Genomic DNA, 20,044 nt, shown 5'->3' on the forward strand with positions numbered 1-20,044 from the left:
TCCATTCCACTCTGGTATGGGCGCCGCCATCTTGCTTCTGGTCATGTGACTTAGTTGCTCCAGTCCTGGCGTGTCACATGCTCTCTCTGACCTATCACAATTCTGCACTGGGTACTTAAGTGAGTTCAGAGCTTCCTATAGTTGCCAGTGCAATGTGTTTCACAGCATAGCTGTGAGAGCTGTGTGCTTCTGAATAAACCTGTCTGTTTGAGTGCTCGCCTGTGCTCCTGCTGAATCCCAGATTCCAAGTAGCCTGCACCGCTCTGCAAGTGTTTGATCCCAGCATCAGCAGAGGTGCAGGGGCAGGCAGAGGGGATGTGTCCTCTGCGGGACACATCCATTGCCGGCGCTGGGACAGTGATGTCCCTAGCATTGGTGCAGACGCCGCGGACACCTGGTGAAGGGACCGCCTGGTCCCTTTCACCAGTGCCGGCGGTACTTTGGTGCCGGGAGAAGCCTGGCTCCGGGCGCAAGCTCAGCAGAGCTTGGCGCCCGGCAGCCAAGAAGCGGCGGGTAGCCAGCGCTGGGACAGAGTACCTGCTCCCAGCGCTGGTCAAGCGTTGGGTGCGGCGTTCCATGCAGCAGGTGTTTGGCTCTGGCCAGCAGCCAATCAGAGGCAGACGCAATGAGCCAATCGCGGATCGCCGCATCATAGCCCCGCCCACTCGCACCATCTTGTATTAGACGGCGCCGAGCGGGAAGAGTTAGTTCGGTGGCAGAGAGGGAGGAGAGAAGACCTCCTGAAGAGCGGAAGATCGGCGTGTCAACAGGAGCGGTGGCCGCGGAAGAGGCCAGAAGACGCCGCTGTCAAGAAAGAAGACAGGCGGCGCCGGCTGGAAAAAGAAAGGAAGAGGCAGCGCCACTGGCCAGGACGGACCAGCGGCCAAAGAATGCGGCTGAGGACCGGAGAGGACTGCAGGGGAGGGAAGTGAAAGAGCGTCACGAAGTTCCCCCCCGCAGCCTCTTCCAACGTCGCAGGTAGGCCCTCCGTGAGGCCCACCATATACTCCCTCCCTAGACCGCCAGGGTTGTCGGCCCATGGAGCATTGTGGGGCACTAGGCCCGTGGGTAATTAGTCGGGCACAAGGCCCGGGGCACAGTAGCGGGCATTAGGCCCCATAAAAGGATTTCCCCTTAAGTAGGTGTAAGTGGCCTGGGTACTAGGCCCAGGTCACTATTCAATAAAGTAGGCGGGCACCAGGCCCGTGGCCATAAACCAGGCATAGGCCTGTACCCATACAGGAGGGCACTAGGCCCTATATAGTAAGCCCCATCATTAGGCAGGCCCATGTGCCTGAGCTACAATATAGAAAAAGGGGACTCTGGGCAGTAGGCCCAAGTCCCTTGAGTACCCTGCAGTAGGCAGGCAAAGCCCTGGGCCGCTGGTAGGACCCTGGGCGTTAGGCCCAGGGCCCTGAGCCCATTAGCAGCAGCACTAATATAGAGAGGCGGATGATTAGTGCTGTGAGCAGTGGTGGAGAGCTGTACGGCTCCCACCCATGAGGTAGTGGTTTCCCCAGTCACTGAGAAGAGGAGCTGGCCAGCTCTGGATAGGTAGGTAGCAGACATTTAAAGGGACAGCACCGTGTACTTATAGTCTGTGATTGGTGTTCCGTGCATGGCAAAAGTTTAGTTATTGTTATATCTGTCGCACTACATACACTGTAGGTTGAGGGTGATGCCGTTTTAGTATGTGTAGTTGCTTGACATAGGTTTAGGCCCTGCACGGCTGTGTTGTGTATCTCCTTACAGGGACCTGTAGGCGAGTGAGCGGACGAAGAGCAAGAGTGGACACGGTGAGAAATATCTGTGTGTACTGTCTCTCCCTGTTTGTTTGTCACTATCTATCTTTCCTTCCTTCTGGGCGGACGGTGAACCTTGCAACCTGGTGCAAGGATGGCTCTTCACCTGGTGCGTGAGTACCGATAGGGGAAAATTCGGGATCTGAGGCCAAAAGTGCCAATGATGATCTTCACTTAAAACCTGAATTTATCCCCGATTTGGTAGGGCGCGTCGGTCGACGTGAGGAAGGACGGTACTCACCTTGCCTCCTTCCCCCTAGGTCATCGTGTCCGTGTTCTATTTGGAGGTTCCAGGACCGTCTGCTCAACACACGGCCTGAAGGTGAGAGGGTGCGACGCAAGGTAAGGAACAGACTTACACCTGCACGGCAGCAGGCACTGCACCGCACCCACCTCTCACACCTGCTCCCAGTCTCCTGCTGAAACCATCCTGCACCTTCTATTTACACTTTCCCTGCCAAAGGACCTGTGTCTCCAGTAAACCCTGAACCTACACTGCCTCCATTTACCAAGCTCTACACTGAGCCATCTCGGTACAACCCTCCACTTAATTTCATCAGCTGCTGCTAATCCAATTACTCCATAACCTCTCGGGATCTCATCTCACCAGTATCAATCAGTAACTGTTTTCTTGTCTGCAGCCCTGCAGTGACAATTTGGATTACAAAGACTCTTATTAATTCTGCCACTACCTGGACATCTACAGTTTCTAATCATCACCATCCTCTTAATATTCTGGACTTTATTTTATCTGTATGTATGTCTGCAAGTTCACAATTAAAAAAACCACTTTTCAATTTAAATCTGTTCAGGTGTCTGCTCCTATTACCACCCCGGGTCCACAACAAACCCAGATCCTAACAATTGTATTGTTATATGAACAAATTGCACTTGAGCTCATCTTTTACTGTGCTGCTCAAATTGTTTATTTGATGTCTTTAGTATTTGTTTAAAAACGTTTTTTACTGCGGACTGCGGCCGCCTCTGAATCACCTCCTTAATGCATATATAAAATATATGGTGACCTTCACAATTTTGGGTAACAAATTACTTCAGGATTTTCGAATATTAGACCCAATACGATTAAGCGGGTCGGGAACCACTTTGAAACTAATATGTCTACAGGTAACATATATAAAAAAAACATGCAAGACCACCCATTTTGATTGGCAGGATGGCTAATCTTGGTGTATTTTCCAAACACTTCAAGCACCCAAGTTCATCCATGATCCACCTCCACCAAGTTCCTGACCCCTAGAGAATGGGATGGGGCCCACCAGGGATTTCCCCTGTACATCTGTGGTCCAACCCTGTTCTGATATATAAGATGAGAAGCTAAAGATCTAGTGAACTATGGGCCTGATTCAGAATTAAGCTGATCGCATTGCTGCTGTGTCTATGGACGCAGCAGCAATGCTAGCATATGCTAATTCTGCAGATGGCGTCTGAGGACAAAAGACACCCCCTGATGACATCGCAGATCCAAGTGCTGCATTGGTTGACCATCGTAACCATCGGTCGCAGCATCACCCTTCTTAGCTTTAGACTACTCAGAGAGGCCATTGCAACTCTGAATTCGAGGCCAGTAAAAAAGCATAGGAAGACGCAGGCACTGGCCTCGGCACTCCCAGAAAACAGGGATGACATGCCCGTTTTATAGGACTGCTGGCCGTTTTTGCCCATTCCCCGGCCCCAAACTGCAGCAGCATGTCAGTCATGCTGCGGCTTAGGGGCACTGCAATTGTAGTCCAGTAGCGGATTTACCACTAGGCTACATAAGCGGCTGATTAGGGCCCGGCGGGTCCCAGGGGGTCCCACTGATAGTGATAGAGGGCTGTGTAATGTAGGCTTGTGATAGTTCCGGCCCCGCAAGACTGTCATTACTGCAGTGCACAGTTCCCAGGTGCCGGTCTTTCTCACTCTCTCCTCTCCCCTGCACTGTGTAGTGCTGCATGTGATGTGACATGCACAGAGGGAGAGATGAGCCGAGAAGAAACTCACCACTGCGCTGCCGACCAGGGATGGTACATCAAGAAGAGAAGGTAAGTGCTGTGCCATGGTGCCAGTGATTTTTATTGTCCTGGCATGGTGGAGTGGATGGCAGTTCAGTAGTTTCAGTAGCATTTCTCACCTGCCGCGGGAGGTGGGGTGGCCACAGGGGGGTTATCTAATTGCCTCCAGCAGCACTCACCTGCTTCAGTAGTCCAGATGGGACGGGAGTGTGCAGGACGGGCCACAGGGGGTTTCAGAGTGAACGGACCGCCAGCCACTGCTGATTGACTGCCAGTCCGCATGCTCCAATTGGCTCGCTTCAAGTGCCAGATTTGAATGACTGCAGTGCTGTTTCTCTCAACTCAAGGGCTGCACTGCCTGCCAATGCGACATCAAGTCTAGGTGAGTGGCTGCTGGAGGCACCTGGGGCACAAGGTGAGGGGGGAGTTGCTGGAGTGGGAGGGAGTTGAGCTGCTGCGGGGAGGGCATATTGTGTAAGAGGCATTACTGTGTGTGGAATAATAGTTATAAGAGGCATTGTGTGGCATAATGTTTTAATGGGCATTATTGTGTGGCAAAAAGTGTACAGGGCATTACTGTATGGCATGTAGGGGGCATTACTATGTGTGGCATAATGTATAAGGGGCACTACTAGTGCATGGCATAGTGTGTATAAAGTACTACTGTGTGGCATAACGTGAATGGGCTCTGTGTGGCATAACGTGAATGGGCACTACTAGGTGGAGTAACGTTAATGGGCACTACTGTGTGGTGTAACCTGAATGGGCACTACTGTGTGGTGTAACGTGAATCAGGAGCACTACTGTGTAGTGTAATGTGACTAAGGGACACTACTGTGTGGTAAAATGTGTTGCAGGGGCACTACTGTGCAGTATAATCTGACTAAGGGGAACTACTGTGTGGCATAATTTACTTTGGGGGTGCTATTGTGTGGTCCCAGCAAGACCATTCCTTTTTTGATGCACGCTCTTCCTGCTTCAATTATGGATAGGGGCACCAATGCTTTTTATGTACACATTGCACCAAAATGTGTAGTTACACCTCTGCTTTGGTGTGTACAAATGAGTTCAGCACCCCTGTCCTAAAAAATTAATACAGTGAACACTATCTAATCCTCTACAACTGCTAAGCTAGGGTTTGGTCAATTGGGAAAATTACTTCACTTTTCTTTGTGTGTAATCTACAGTTTTAGTAAATTATTTTGTATTTACATTATGATTTTATGTTCCTTTTTTAAAGCTTGTAATGTCAGTAATGCTTAAAGGTTTAATAAGTTGAACAGTAGGTGGAAAAACGACAAATAATGTAAGGGGAATAAATCAGGAATGAAAATATAGTGTTGTGGATTGTTTGAGGAAGGGGGGGCCCCGAATCGGTGTCTTGCTTATAACCCCATGAGGTCTAAATCCGCCTCTGTTTCATACTGTATTTCTAATGTTAGGTTTTGCTATAAACCAGTCAAAATAAAACACCAACAAATTCAATTTAATAATGACCTTGTTAAATTGATCGCTGTACTAGGGTTTAGACTCTGGGCCTGATTCAGAGCCGCTCGTAAGTGGCCGCTCGTTCGCTCCGAGCGATGTTCGCACATCTGCGCATGCGTATGGGTTTTAGTACGCATGCGCGAACCAGTCAGTGCGGTCGAAAATCGTGTGCTCGCAAAATAGCGAATGCCTACTAATTTGAGTGACAGAATGAGGCATTTGTGGGTGGTAATAGGGGAAGGTGCTTGAAAACGGGGAGTGGAGATCCGAATGCAGGCATGCCAAACGGTCAAAACGGGCATTTAAGGGTGTGCATAAATAACAAAGCAGCGTCATTGACAACGTCACTTGGTTGTCTTTTAGCCTGAACTGCTCGCATGATTGCGGTAGGAAAATCCAACCACAAGCACTGCGAGCAGTTCATACGCCTTTCGATGTACTCGATTAATCAAATAAATAGCAGAGATGACGTAGGATGCGAGCGGCCAGGGGGCGTTTTTTCCTAAATAGAGAGCGCATGTTTTGTTCGCTCCTTCAGACATAGAGGCGTCAACAGACCGCAAAGAGCGAGCGCTTAATTTAAAAAGCCAGCCCCTTTTTATGAACGAGCGTCCGCGAATAGCGTCCGGCTCCGAATCAGGGCCTCTGTTCTTGGCTCGTTCTTGCTGGGCCTCATAACACCGTGGCCTTCAAAGTAAAATTCTCATATGAAATAAGTTTTTTACTATTTAATTTCCCAATGACTGAATTTAACAGAAACAGAGACTGCCAGGCATATACACAGAAAATAGAGAAAACTTGCAGCATTCCCATTCATAGCCTAGAATCCTTATTAGGATTCCACTGTATTATGCACAGAAGACGCAGTGCACTAAATAATTAAGTGTACATCATGCGGACAGCTCCCAAAACACTTTAATCTCAATCAGGGTTGGACTGGGGCAGCTAAGCAGCCCTAGTAGTACCCCTGCGCCTGCAACCTGAAAAGGGGTGTGGCTTCACCTGAAAGGGGCGATGTCATGCCTCACTGGGGCGTGGCCTCGCTGCACACCCGTCTTTCAGTATGCCTGGCCGAGCAAAGCCCCGGGAGGCAAAGCTGCTCGGCCAGGGTTTGCAGCACGACCGGCCCATCTGGCCATCAGCTCTTCTGGCATTTGCCAGAAGAGCCAGATGGTCAGACCGGCCCTGATCTCAGTGGAACAGCATGATATATTGTTCGGCTCATTCAGGCAGTGTTTGCCGCCTGAAAGACCTGTAAAGCACTGAGAAGCAGTGAAAGCGTTAAGAAATCTTTGGGGTCTTTTAAAAAAAAATATATATATATATATTTTTTTTTTAAATGAACAATAAACTATCTTGGGGTCATTAAGAGAGAAAGGCACAATCATCAAGGGATGGGGTCAGATGGGGAAAAAGACAGAAGAGCTCTTCAGTGGGGGAAAAAGTGTTCGGGATTCTGAGATGTTATATTGTGAGAGGTGATTTGTAAAATGCACATTGATGAACACACACATCAAGAAAAGCGTGTCTAGGTGTAAAGAAAGAGCCTTTAGGCTTATTGTGTAAACCAGTTATGTATGTAATGTGTACTACTAGAGTCCTTGCTATAAAATTCTGGTAGTGGGCAAAGAGGTGCTAACATTTAATTCAAAGGTAATGGTCGCTTTTGGATAATGGCATCCATTAAGAAATTAGAGGCTGGTACACTGTACCGCCTGACCACCATGGCACCACCATTATCTCCACACTGCACAGACAAGCAAGTCATAGTGCTCGACAGCTCCTAGCTGCAGCAAGGGCTGTCGGGAGTGTAACACTGACTATATCACCTCATGCTCCCTGCCCCCAGAGCAGTGAGAAACGGGGGCGTGTCACAAGGACACGTCCCCTGTGCCATGTGGCCATGCCCATTTTTGCATACTTATAAAAACATTTTTGATTTGTACTACTGGCTATGTACTGATGTTAATGTGGTAACAACACAATAGCAGAAATGACTTTGCAGTGTGTTTATTGTTCCTTTCTTCTAGTCTCTTCAAAAGATTGGGTAACCACTTTTGAACTGAAGATATCGGATTACATTAAAAACGTGAAACTGATTATATCAAGTAAGTACACTAAAATATATTTACTGTTTATGTACTTTACATTAAAGTGTTTGTAGCACTAAGTTGCAAAATAGTCTAGCCATACTACTCAGTCATATAAATGACATTATCAAAGCTGTGTATCACAGGTTTCAGAAATGTATTTGGACATTTATGCAAATTAATTGGGGAAGAGGTCAAAAAGGACACTGTAGTGAAAAGTAGGGACTCCCCTTTTCCCAGGACTGTGCCTTTTTGCAATAGAAATAATTTTATATGTCTGAATATGCATTTCTAATGCACCCATATGAAAGGACAAAAATAAACATACAAAGCATTCCCAGCCAATCCCATCGTCGGCTTATGCACAACGAGGTGACGGTCTCACCTGTCTGGTCTGAAGACTATTGGCTGGTGAGTGACATTGAGTTTCCCTTTATTTTTTAGATGTACATTTCGAGTTTTTTAGCAATATGAGTTATATGGGCATGTTAATGCAATTCTGCTAAATGGAGCATAATGTTTACCATTGAACACAGTGGCCCAGGATCAATAACTTGTGTCTTCCAGGGAATGTCTAGCCATTTTGTATGACAAAATAGGCTCTGCGGTCTTCTCCTATTTTGGGAAGATTTCAGTATATGCTCAGTGTCCACCACCTGAAGGTCATTAGAATGGTCCATACATCACTGAGTATAATCCGGTGCATTACTGAAGCTACCCTTCCTTCTGCATGGAATAATTTACCCAGGGCTGCCATCAGAAATTCTGGGGCCCGGTACTAACAAAATAGGCACGGGGGGCTGGGCGTAGGAAGAATGGCTGGCAGGACTGGGGTGGAACACCGCTGGCTGGACAAGAGAAGGGGGGCACAGGGCAGGGTCAACATATCTGGTTTCTCCTGTCCTGAGAGAGATTGGGCCTGGCTAGCTGTGGCGAGGAATTCCTATGGGTTATAGGGGGGAATATACAGCCTTATACTAGCCCTTGTAACACACCCATGTGGGGTTTTTGTAGTGCTGGACCAAGCATAAAAAACTTACTTCTATACAGCAATAAGTTAACTTTTTGCCTTGTAACCATATCCTTCTCCTTCCATTAGAAAATCCAGCTGAAGACTGCATTACTAACTGCGTGAGTAATGTAGATAGAGAGGAGGACATGTGCTCAGCATGCTTCACATTGATTCTTACTAGGTGTAGGATAAACATAGTTATCTTGTGGCTTCCAACACAGTGATAAACATTTCAGTCTGCAGCAGAAGCTATGTGTGGTATAAAATGTATACCATACAGGCATACCCTCCCGGAATTCGGGGAAGGCTCACCATTTTTTGGGCAACCCCCCCGTACCACCGGAAGGGTAGGCACTTCTCCCGCATTCTGCCTACTTCCTAGTGAAGTGGGCAGAATGGGGAGAATTTCTGCGGCGATCGCGGGTCCCCGTGTAGGGTGCGGGGCTTAAGGTTGCGATTCTACATGAATCGCGTCATTTAGCCACACCCCCTATTTAAATTAGCGCCAATCGGGCATTAAGGCCCTGCTGGTACCTGTAGTTCACCTGTATAGTATTGTTTAAAGAAACACAGGACACACACACCATACACAGTATAGGTTTATTAAACATACTTGCACACATACTCCCTATGTATCCCTGTAGCATCGGTCCACTTGTCCAGTAGATCATCCAAACGGTACCTGTGAAAAAAAAACACACTCACTGTCTCCTATGCAAGGTTCAGTCTTCTTCGGTTCAAAGTAGGCATCCCATGGACTTGGCAAAATAAAGAAATGGAAAGCGCGGACCCACATACTTAAGTACTGCTCTTGAAGAACAGTACTTCCCGAATGAGAGCTTACCGGTGGAATTTCACAATAGAAACCCCGCCGCTAAGCGTTCATTTGCTGAGAGAGGTGAGCCCTCTGCCTCTCAACCAATGGTCAGCCCCCACCTCTCCCAGCCAATGAACGGCTCCCACCATTGACTACAATGGTGGGAACCGTTCATTGAATGAAAGGCAGATGGATCGCCACGTGGTTTCCAGCCAATGAGCGGGCGCTAATGTAAAGCCGCCGCTCATTGGCTCGCGGACCAGGAGTAATGACAGCTCATTCCCATGAGCTATCATTCGCGTAGTGTAACTACATGCTTCAGCATGTACTTACAGTGAGTCCGTGGTCCATAATGGATTTCTACAGAGAACATCATGGGACAAAAGGTGAGTATTGGAACTTTTTTGCAGGTACATCCATGGATACTTTACGTTGACAAGGGGATGTGAACATTGGGCAGCAGGTAAGTATGAGGGAGTGTGGTAGGTGTGCAATAAACTTCTACTTTCTATAGTCTGTGAGTGATGTGCTTTTTTAACTATTTATTTTACAGTGGAGATACAGGTGCTGCACGTCAGCTGGCACTTGTAGTTCCACAAGTGCCAAATGGCAGGCATCCTGGCACCTGTAGTTCAGTGGAAAAATACAATAGTTACACTTTATTTGGCCCCCCATTACCCCAGTACCCACCGCTCCAGGGGTGCGGGGAAGAGCCTCGGGCTTCAGACCAAACCAGGGGTTAAGGGAGAGGGGGTCCACTTGGGCCCCTTTTTTCAGGGGTTTCCATCTCCCCTGAGATCCCTGGCTTGGCCTGACCAGCTTGGGCTGAGAATGCTTTTGCCACGGAGCCCCGGTGAAAGGGTCTTGGGGTTGTGGCATTACAGTTTGGACCCAGAGCTGGTTTTAAATTTAGGGGGAACCCTACGGAATTTTTCCCCCCTATATTTCAAACCAGGACTGGCCCTGCAGCCTGGTGCTGGTTTTTAAATTACGGTGGAACCCTACTCATTTCGTCCCCCATAATTTTAAGAACCAGGACTGGCTGGCAAGTCCGGGGCTGGTTAGCCTTTTGGAAACTTAACGCTTACAACACACTAGCCATTCATAAATATACACAAATCACACTGATTTGTGTAAGTTGGACTGCAACTCGCAGCTCTGGAGGTGGTGCATTTAAAACTTCTATTGAGTCCCCGATTTGAGTGTAAAATGGCCGAATTGAGCAAAACGAATAATGGTAAATTCCCGATTTAGGCATGAAAGAGTGAAAAGTACATCCGAATAGAGTCGATGGTGATATAATTTCTAATACAAAAAACAGCAGAATTAGAGGCATTAAACCACCCAATTTCAAACTCAAAACTAACACAAATCACCCGCCTTTAATGATAGTAAATTCCAGATTTGCAAAAAAGTTATATTTTCACTCGAGAATGCAAATCGGGACCAACATGAATCTTAGTAAATTTACCCCCCATAGTCTTACCGACCCATTTCTCTGTTAACCACGGACATCAAAATATTGGCCATTCTGATCAGATGGGTTTTATGCCGGGGAAGTCTACAGTTCAGAATGTTCGTAGGTTGTATTATCACATGCAGAGAAGCGATTTGGACGGGAAGGAAGCTGCAGTGATGTCCCTGGACGCTGTTAAGGTTTTTGATTCAGCAGAATGGGACTATCCTTGGGCTGTACTCTGTAAATTTGCCTTTGGATCTTGTTTTATTCAATGGATTCAGCTCCTGTACTCTTCCCCTGTCAGCCCGAGTGTTTCATAGGCAAACGCAGGGGGGGTTTCCATCTGCCTGGAAACCCCCTCCCCAGCCCACACCATGATCACAATAGAAATAGTAATATAATAGAAGTTTACTAGTGCTGCATGTTCTTCTCAGTATCACAAATGAAATAATTAGCACCACCTGTGGATCTTTTAACATGTATCAACCAGTAATAAATAACCTGTGCACCAACTAGGAGATCTGGAAAACATTCAGTGTTAGGGATGTGCTGCTATAGAGCCCAATATGTACATATATGTCCAGGGCAGTGCTAGGTTCTTCTGCTGCTCCCCCAGACTTGCTCTAATACTCTGGAATGGTGCCCACATCTAAAATAAAAAACTTCAGCTCAGGCAGGATGGCCCTACTGCCACATATAATGGCTTACTGTGATCGCTGGTCCTGTATATGCTGGAATTATGACACACAATATACTTTGTATGACGCATATTAAAGCTGGTTAAGTGCTAATTCTACCCTCTTCATGGACTGGCCACACTCACTCTAAAATCAGGCATTTGGAAACCCCCCTCTAGAAATCCTGCGTTTGCCACTGTGTTTGTTAATGAGTTCACATCGGGTTTTTTTCCTTTGGCGAGGGGGACTTGCCAGAGCTGTCCATTCTCTCCTGGCCTTTATGCAATAGCCATTGAGCCGCTGGCTTGTCTATTACGTGCTGACCGAGACGTCCGTGGTGTTAGAGTTGTCGAGATTGAAAGTGTTGTAGCCTTATATGCTGATGACATGTTTTTATTTCTAGAAGACTCAGGGAGCTCCCTAAAGTCAATGTTGCGAATTGTTAATACATTTGGTGTTTTTTCAGGTTTACTTATTACTTTGGATAAGTCTAATATTTTTCCCATTTCAGGTCATATTCCCGATAAAGAGCAGGCACGCTGCCCCCTACAGTGAACATTGAGATTTAAATATTTGGGTGTTTGGAACACGCCCCAGGCTTCGGATGATGTGTTGCAAAATATTGACCCTATTACAGACAGTATTAAGGCGAAAGCTCATGTTGGAAAAAATTACCTTTGTCAGTCTTGGGGTGCATTCATTTGTTCCAGATGTCTATTCAACGCAAATATTTATACATTCTGCAGCATTCACCAGTTTATATCCCCAAAAGAGTGTTTTCCGTTATTGATAGCATTCTGTCATCTTTTATTGGGGAAATGGACTGGCTAAAGTGTCTATTAAAACTTTGTATAAAGCTAAAGCTTTTGGTGGGCTTGGCCTTCCTAATCTTCGGTTGTATTACATAGCTGCTCAGTTAGCCCATTTGTTTGAAAGGATAACTGGCTCTGCTGGTTTGACATTGTCGGGTTTTCTAGCTGAACGAGTGGGGTTTTCTCTTTCCCCGTTACTATTTTTAGTTTCTGGTATAACTGTTACTGGTTTGCCTTCTCTAATTCATCAAGCTTTGTTGATTTGGTGATACGCTCATACTCTTTTTGATTTGTCCAACTTAGATGCAGATTCTTCCCTGTGGTTTAATAATTCATATCCGGAATTAATTACGTTGTCGTCAGATAACATATGGCTTTTAAAATGTGTCACAACTTTAGGTCAACTGTATAGTGAAGGGAATTTTAAATCTTTTCAGCAATTGCAGAGTGAATTTAGTATTCCCACTACAGCCTTTATTAGATATTTGCAATTACGACAAGTAATACAATCACAGGTTACCTGTACCACTCCTATACTATTACCTTCCCCCTTTAAATCATTAATGACTACTCTGATGAGCATTGGTCACATATTTTAGGTTTGATTAAATTCACTACTTCCTATGTTCGATATCAGCATGTACACTTTTATGTTTTGCACAGAGTGTATCATACACCTGTATCCTTGCAGCGTGCATGTCTTAGAGAGGACTCATTCTACCGTAAATGTTGGGAGGAGAATTCTGGAATTTGGCATTCGTTGTGGGGCTGTCCGCTAGTTTATTCTTTCTGGGAAAAGGTTTGGAAGGATATATTGCTCACGGCTCCCTTTCTGACACCTTTAAATTGTAGAATTTGTATGTTTGGTCCTGATTTTGAAGAAACGCACTCATTGATGATGTATCACTATTATGTGTCTCTCTATATTAGCCAAAGTGGTAATAGCACGGTTCGGATTTTCGACTGATTCCCCTAACCCGTTTAAATGGAGAGTTTTAGTGAATGATGTGATAAAGTATGAAAAACATATGTTTAAGTCTCCTAACTCTATGTCCAAACTTTATGATAAATGGCATAGATGGGTACATTCGAGATTGGGCAGAATGATTGGTGCTGCCACAGTCACATAATTTATTCATGCTGCATTTGGGGTGTGTTCGGGCGGGTCTGTGCCGTTATCCTTTTCTCTCTCTATCGTTATTCATGTGAATCTGTTATGGATGTTTTTTTTTTCTAGTCATTACGTTGTATGTATTAAGCTGCCGGTTAATTTTTGTTTTATCCCCTTTTTTGTGTGTCCTATTGTAATGTTATATGAACAAATTGCATTTGTACTCGCTTTGCTGCTGAAATTTTTTGTTTGATGATTTTAGTATTTGTTTAAAAAAAGAAAAGGAGATATTTTTTTTTTAGAAAGAATATATGGTTCAAAAAAGAACTCTGTCACACAGAGCACTGAGATCCCTTTATTATATAGAATACTGAGATCCCTCTGTCACATAGAGCACTGATATCCCCATCATATAGAGCACTGAGATCCCTCAGTCACATAGGGCACTGAGATCCCTCCGTCGCATAGAGCACTGACAACTCCATCATACAGGGCACTGAGGGCCTGATTCAGAGCTGAACGCTCTGACCAGAGCGCTCGCTCTGAATCAGGGCCCTCCTACCTTTTTTTGGAGCGTCCTCATGGACGCTCGCATAGCTGTGGGTTGCCCCCCACAGCTATAGCGAGCGTCCATGATGATGGTCGCGATGGTCTTGACCATCGCGACCATCGTGCTTGCGACGGAGACCCTGCGGTAGGGTCTCGCTACCAGCAAGCCCTGGAGTGATTTTGGCTCTATCAGAGCCAAAATCACTCCCACTGACATCACTAGTGATGTCAGTGGGGCCGGACCCAGACGGTAGGCGTTCCCATGGGAGCGCCTCCGTCTGGCAGGCACGACCCCGGCACGCCCACCAAAGGGGACGTGCTGTCAATCAACATCGACAGCACGCCCCCTTTGGTGCAAGACCCGGAGCGATGGTGAGCCCGTCGCCCGCCGGGTCTTGCGCATGCGCACGACGGAGCTCCCTCCGTCGTGCGCAGGCGCAGTGGGGAACATTGACCCGCTTGCGAGCGGGTCTGAATGACCCCCTGAGATCATACTTGCCTACTTTTGAAAAAGCATTTCAGGGAGATAGTGAAAGCAGCACCTATGAGCATGGCTATAAGTGGGCGTGTACTGCTACATCTGAGAGGCGCGTCATAAAATTGCCTTACATCCAAATGTAAATGCGCCCAAAAGCAGTTAGTAAGATCTACATGTGGCTGAAAACACACTAATACTTTTCAGAAGATGCATAGGGATCATTATGTATTATAACCAACGCAGGGAAATTACACTAATGATCACATTTGAATGTATATATCTCAGTTTTTTTTAAACATAACAGCTTCATATTGGGGTAAAGTGCAATCAGGGAGATTGATAGACTCTTCAGGGAGACAGGGAGATTACTGCTATTTCAGGGAGTCTCCCTGACAAGGAGGGAGAGTTGGTTAGTATGCCCTTAGTGTTAATGCAGTCCATAATATTAATGGATACTGGTAACTTTTACACATTTCTAAGGCATACCCAAGCTTAGTTATAAGATAAAGCATATCTCTAGGGTTTATCATATATTCTTACCTGCTACAAGCATGCTCAATTTAGCAGATTTCTTTGCTTGATTAGTCTCTCCAGCTCCTAAAAATATGCCCACTCTAATGTTCGCAGCCATTCCGAGTGAAAATGGAATCTAGAATGTTATGGATAAACATATAATTAAAGGGACATATTGGAAAACTACACTAAAATAAAACATATATATGGGAGATTAGATTTCTTCAACCTTTAACTCATCATTATAAGTTTGTTTTGTCTTCATCAAATTTATGTGCCAATTAATTTTATTAAAAGTTGAGGTGGCTCACCTGACTAACACCCCCTCTGTCTCCTTCCCTCCCCTATCATCCTGATTTTTGGTGCGAATCACATGATTAATTTATATTGATGTACCATAATTGTACATTTTACGATTGTGATAAGATAAGGTAACAGTTTAATTATTTTGTTATTTTAACTGCCTTGGGCTGCCTAACATGTACCTTTTGTTGTATATTCTAGTTTGTTGAAACTTTAATAAAATAGATTTAGAAAAAAATAAGAGTTATGGTATAACATACCTTTGTTAACTCTTTTTCTTCGAGGTCCATGGGGTCCACAGCTGATACGTTGGGGTATAAGATCCAGTCACCAAACAGTTAAAATGAGCTCTCTGCTCTCAGGATGCATCGGGTCCCTCCTTCATATACCCCGCCCCCGGCCATAGGTAGCCACTTCCTTTCCAAGCTCAAGCAGGCGAAGATAAAAAAGACAAGAAAGAAGAACCCATGCTCTTTAGACCACTCTTTCATAGAGAAAGGAAATTTATAGAGACACCCCAAAACCACAGGTGCTTTAGGGTGGGTGTCCTGTGGACCCCATGGACCTCGAAGAAAAAGAGTTAACAAAGGTATGTTATACCATAACTCTTATTTTCTTCTTATGGGTCCATGGGGTCCACAGCTGATACGTTGGGGATATCCCAAAGCACTAACCTCTAAGGGCGGGGATGCTCCTGTGTCTCGGAAGAGAGGAGAATCTTACGCCCGAAGGAGGCATCCTGAGAGGCAAAGGTGTCAAATGCGTAGAACTTGACAAAAGTATGGACGGAAGACCATGTGGCTGCCCTGCACAATTGTTCAGCAGAGGCGCCCCAACGGGCCGCCCATGAAGGTCCCACTGACCATGTAGAATGCACTGTTACCAAGTCCGGCACCACCAGGCTAGCCTGTGTGTATGCCTGAGAAATTGCCATCTGAATCCATCTGACCAGTGTCTGCTTATTGGCTGGCAAGCCATGCTTATGACAGCCATAAAGTATAAAAAGGAAATCAGACTTCCTCAATCTGTTGGTGCGCTCTACGTAAATTCGTAGCGCACGGACAACATCCAAGGAAGCCTCACCTACTGACAGGCTTGTATTCTGAAAAGCTGGGACCACAATTTCTTCATTCATATGGAACTTAGAAACCACCTTTGGAAGGTATCCTGCCCTAGTAAGAAGTACCGCTCTATCCCGATGAAAAATTAGAAAGGGAGAGCGGAAAGAAAGCGCAGCTAGACCAGAGACTCTGCGCGCAGATGCAATAGCGAGAAGAAACACGGTCTTCGCTGTCAACCATTTGAGGTCTACCGATTTCAAAGGCTCAAATGGTGAAGCCTGTAAGGCCCTGAGAACTAGAGTCAAAACCCACGGAGCCACCTGGGGAACAAAGGGAGGCTGAATTCTCAGCACCCCCTGAAAAAACGTCCTCACATCTGGCATCAGAGCGATTTTTCACTGAAACCAAACCGAAAGGGCAGAAACCTGCACTCTCAAGGTGGCCAAGCGGAGCCCCTTTTCCAAGCCAGTTTGAAGAAAAGCAAGCACTCTAGAGACCCGAAAACCCCCTGGGTCATATTTCCTCAGTTCACACCACTGAAAAAATGAGTGCCAAATTCTATAGTAAATTCGAGCCGAGGCTGGTTTACGTGCCTTCAACATTGTCTGTATCACACTCGGAAAACCCCTTCTTCCTCAAGACGGAGGCCTCAAGAGCCATGCCGTCAAAGACAGTTGAGGCAGATCCGGGTGGCAGATCCGGGTACCTGTATTAACAGATCTGGTCTTAACGGAAGAGGCCAGGGAGTGTCCACGGAAAGAGACTGTAGATCGGTAAACCAATGGCATCTTGGCCATGCCAGAGCTATTAGTATCACCATACTGCCCTCTTGCTTAATCTTCCCGATGATTCTGGGAAAAAGAGCAAATGGCGGGAAGAGATACGGTAGGCCGTAATGCCATCTTACTGCCAGTGCGTCCACAAACTCAGCCATCGGATCCCTGGTTCAGGATCCGTATCTGGGTACCTTGTTGTTTCTCCTTGATGCCATGAGGTCTATTTCTGGTAGACCCCATCTGACCACTAGGCTTTGAAATACCTGTGGATGCAGGGCCCATTCTCCGGCATTTACCTCCTGCCGACTCAGGAAGTCCGCTTCTCAATTTAGGACTACTGGAATAAATACGGCTGATATTGTGGGGAGGTGATGTTCTGCCCAAACCAGAATCCTTGACACTTCTGTCAAGGCAGCCTGACTCCGCGTGCCCCCCTGATGATTGAAGTAGGCTACTGCGGTGCAATTGTAGGATTGCTCTGAATACCGCTCTCAGTTCCAGGATATTTATGGACAGACGACTTTCTGCCTCTGTCCATTTCCCCTGAAACGTGTGTAAACCCGTCATCGCCCCCCAGCCCTGAAGACTGGCATCGGTCTTGAGCAGTGCCCAATCCGACACCCAAACTGGGTGATCCTGGCTGAGATGACTTGTCCGCAACCACCACGACAGGGATAACCGAACCTCTGGAGAGAGACAAAGTATCTGGGACTTGATTTTGCGGCAATCCTTGTTCCAGCGCAACAGAATCAACTGCTGCAATGGTCTGGAATGTAACTGGGCGTATTCCACCATACTGAAGGTGGATACCATCGACCCCAGCACATGCATAGCTGACTGGACAGATATCCATCTGTTGTGAAGCAATCTGCGTATCCGCAACTGCAGCGCCATAATCTTCTCCTTTGGCAGATATATTCTCTGCGCCACGGAGTCCAGGCTTGCCCCTAAGTGACACATCTGCTGTACCGGGAGAGGTGATTACTTTTTCCTGTTTATGATCCAGCCGTGACTGTGCAGACAGGACACTGTTAGTCCCAAATGATTCTGCAACTGCTGCGGAGACAGTCCTAGCAACAGAATATCGTCCAAATAAGGTAAGATCCTGATGTCCTGGCGTCTGAGACATGCCATCATTACCACCATCACTTTGGTAAACACCCGGGGAGCTGTGGACAGGCCAAAAGGTAGAGCCTGAAACTGAAAGTGCTCGCCCCCTACCGCAAATCGCAGAAATTGTTGATGGGGTCGGGTGATTGGTATATGGAGGTACGCGTCCTGTATATCCAAGGACACCATATAATCCCCCTGCTCCATTGCCAACACGATCGACCGCAGTGTTTCCATACGAAACCTGGGTGCTCGGATAAATGTGTTGAGCCCCTTTAAGTTTAGAATAGGCCTGTAGGACCCGTTCAGTTTCTGAACCAAAAACAGATTGGAATAAAACCCTTTTTGGAATTGATTCTCTGGTACCGGAATAATGACTCCTGAAGTCAGCAGGGATTGTATTGCCTGTTGAAGGGCCAAGGCCCTTACAGAACCCTCCTCCGGATTTATGCCCAAAAATTTTCGAGGAGAACTTCTCCAGAATGCCAGGGCATACCCCGTGGAGACCACTCCCCGAACCCAGGCATCCGTTGTCGTGAGATGCCAGGCTTCTGAAAACCGAAGAATTCGGCCCCCTACCGTGGGATCCCCAGGGGGAGGCCCGAGCCATCAGGCCACTCGTTTATCCTGGGCTCTGGAAGCCGGACGCTTATTCTGCCAGGGTTTCCTAGATCCCGTTCTTTTAGTCAAATTAAATCTCATTGAGGGCTGACCTCTGGCCTTACCCTGTGGCCGAAAAACCTGAAAGGATGACTGTCTGGGTTTAGCCAGAACTGCTGAAGGTAGGCCAGCTGCTTTAGAAGCGGCCACCGTAGCCACAATTTTGTCCAATTCTGTCCCAAAAATAATACCTCCCGTGAATGGAAAGGATTCTAGGGGGCCTTCCTGGATCCCGCATCCACCTTCCAGTCTTTCAACCACAGGATTCTGCGTGCCACCACCGCAACCGCTGATACCTTAGAAGTATATCAGCGTCTAACACCGCATCTCCCTTATAAGACGCTGCTTCCTTAACAAAGGAAATAATCTCCAGCTGTTCCTTGGATGCGTCTGACAAAGACTCTGCCAATGTTTTTATCCATTCTTCAATGGCCTTGGAAATCCAAGCTGTAGCCATAGCTGGACGAGTGGCCGTTCCTGATAGCGAAAAGATTGCTTTAAGACAACCTTCAAGCCTTCTATCCGTGGCATCCTTAAGTGAGGATGCAGATGGAATAAGTAGCGTGGTACTCTTTACCAGTTGTGCCACATGCGCATCAACAGAAGGCGGAATTTCCCATTTTGCACATTCATCTGACGGAAAAGGGTATAAGGCCGCGACCCTTTTTGAAGGATGGATTTTCTTACACGGACATCTCCATGCTTCCCCCATAAGTTCTGACAGATGCTCTGACTTGGGCATCTGCTTTGACCACCTTCTGGCGTTTAAACAGCGGTACCTTTCTATGCAGAGGCTCCCCTTCATCAATATTCAGCACTGATTTGACTGCCCTGATCAAAAAGGGAACATCAGCTATTAAAAAATGATCCTCATCTTCTTCGGAGATAGACTCCTGATAGGAATCATGTACCTCCTCCTCCTCTGAGGTTGTACTGGAGTACTCACCCCTCTCTGTGGCCCGGCCTGCGTGAGAGGCCGAACGCTGTCTGGTCTTTGGCTGCATTGGTCAGCGGTTGCTGAAAAGCTGCTGAGGATGACGCCATGCCTCGACCAGCACACATGTTCATTCATGATGGAAACATAGAGGGCATAACCATAGGGGGCTGCATCTGCTGAGGGTACCCCCAAACCGGGGGCGCTGGAAGCCTAGCGCCGGTCCAGTGTAAATGTGTAGCGCTGAGCGCACTCACTGCGGTCGGCGCTACACTGGTGGCTAACTAGGGCGGGCCGGACCGTGGCCGGTGGCGCCCCCCCACGCCGCCGGTCCCACGGCACCCAGGGCACACACCCTGCTCGCCCTGCCCTAGTTACGC

General features: G+C 46.9%; 1 protein-coding gene across 1 annotated transcript in view; it reads right to left on the bottom strand.

The window, feature by feature from the left end:
- The window catches only part of LOC148506737 (multidrug and toxin extrusion protein 1-like), a 113,899-nt gene that overhangs the window by 45,792 nt on the left and 48,063 nt on the right, over positions 1-20,044 (bottom strand). The window contains exon 11 of the mRNA XM_088446336.1: positions 14,848-14,956. Coding sequence (XP_088302462.1) covers positions 14,848-14,956 — 109 coding nt within the window. The remainder of the gene's footprint in view (positions 1-14,847; positions 14,957-20,044) is intronic.

The sequence above is a fragment of the Taudactylus pleione genome, unplaced genomic scaffold, assembly GCF_031769625.1.
Source record: "Taudactylus pleione unplaced genomic scaffold, aTauple2 ptg000397bl, whole genome shotgun sequence".
Lineage (NCBI taxonomy): Eukaryota > Metazoa > Chordata > Amphibia > Anura > Myobatrachidae > Taudactylus > Taudactylus pleione.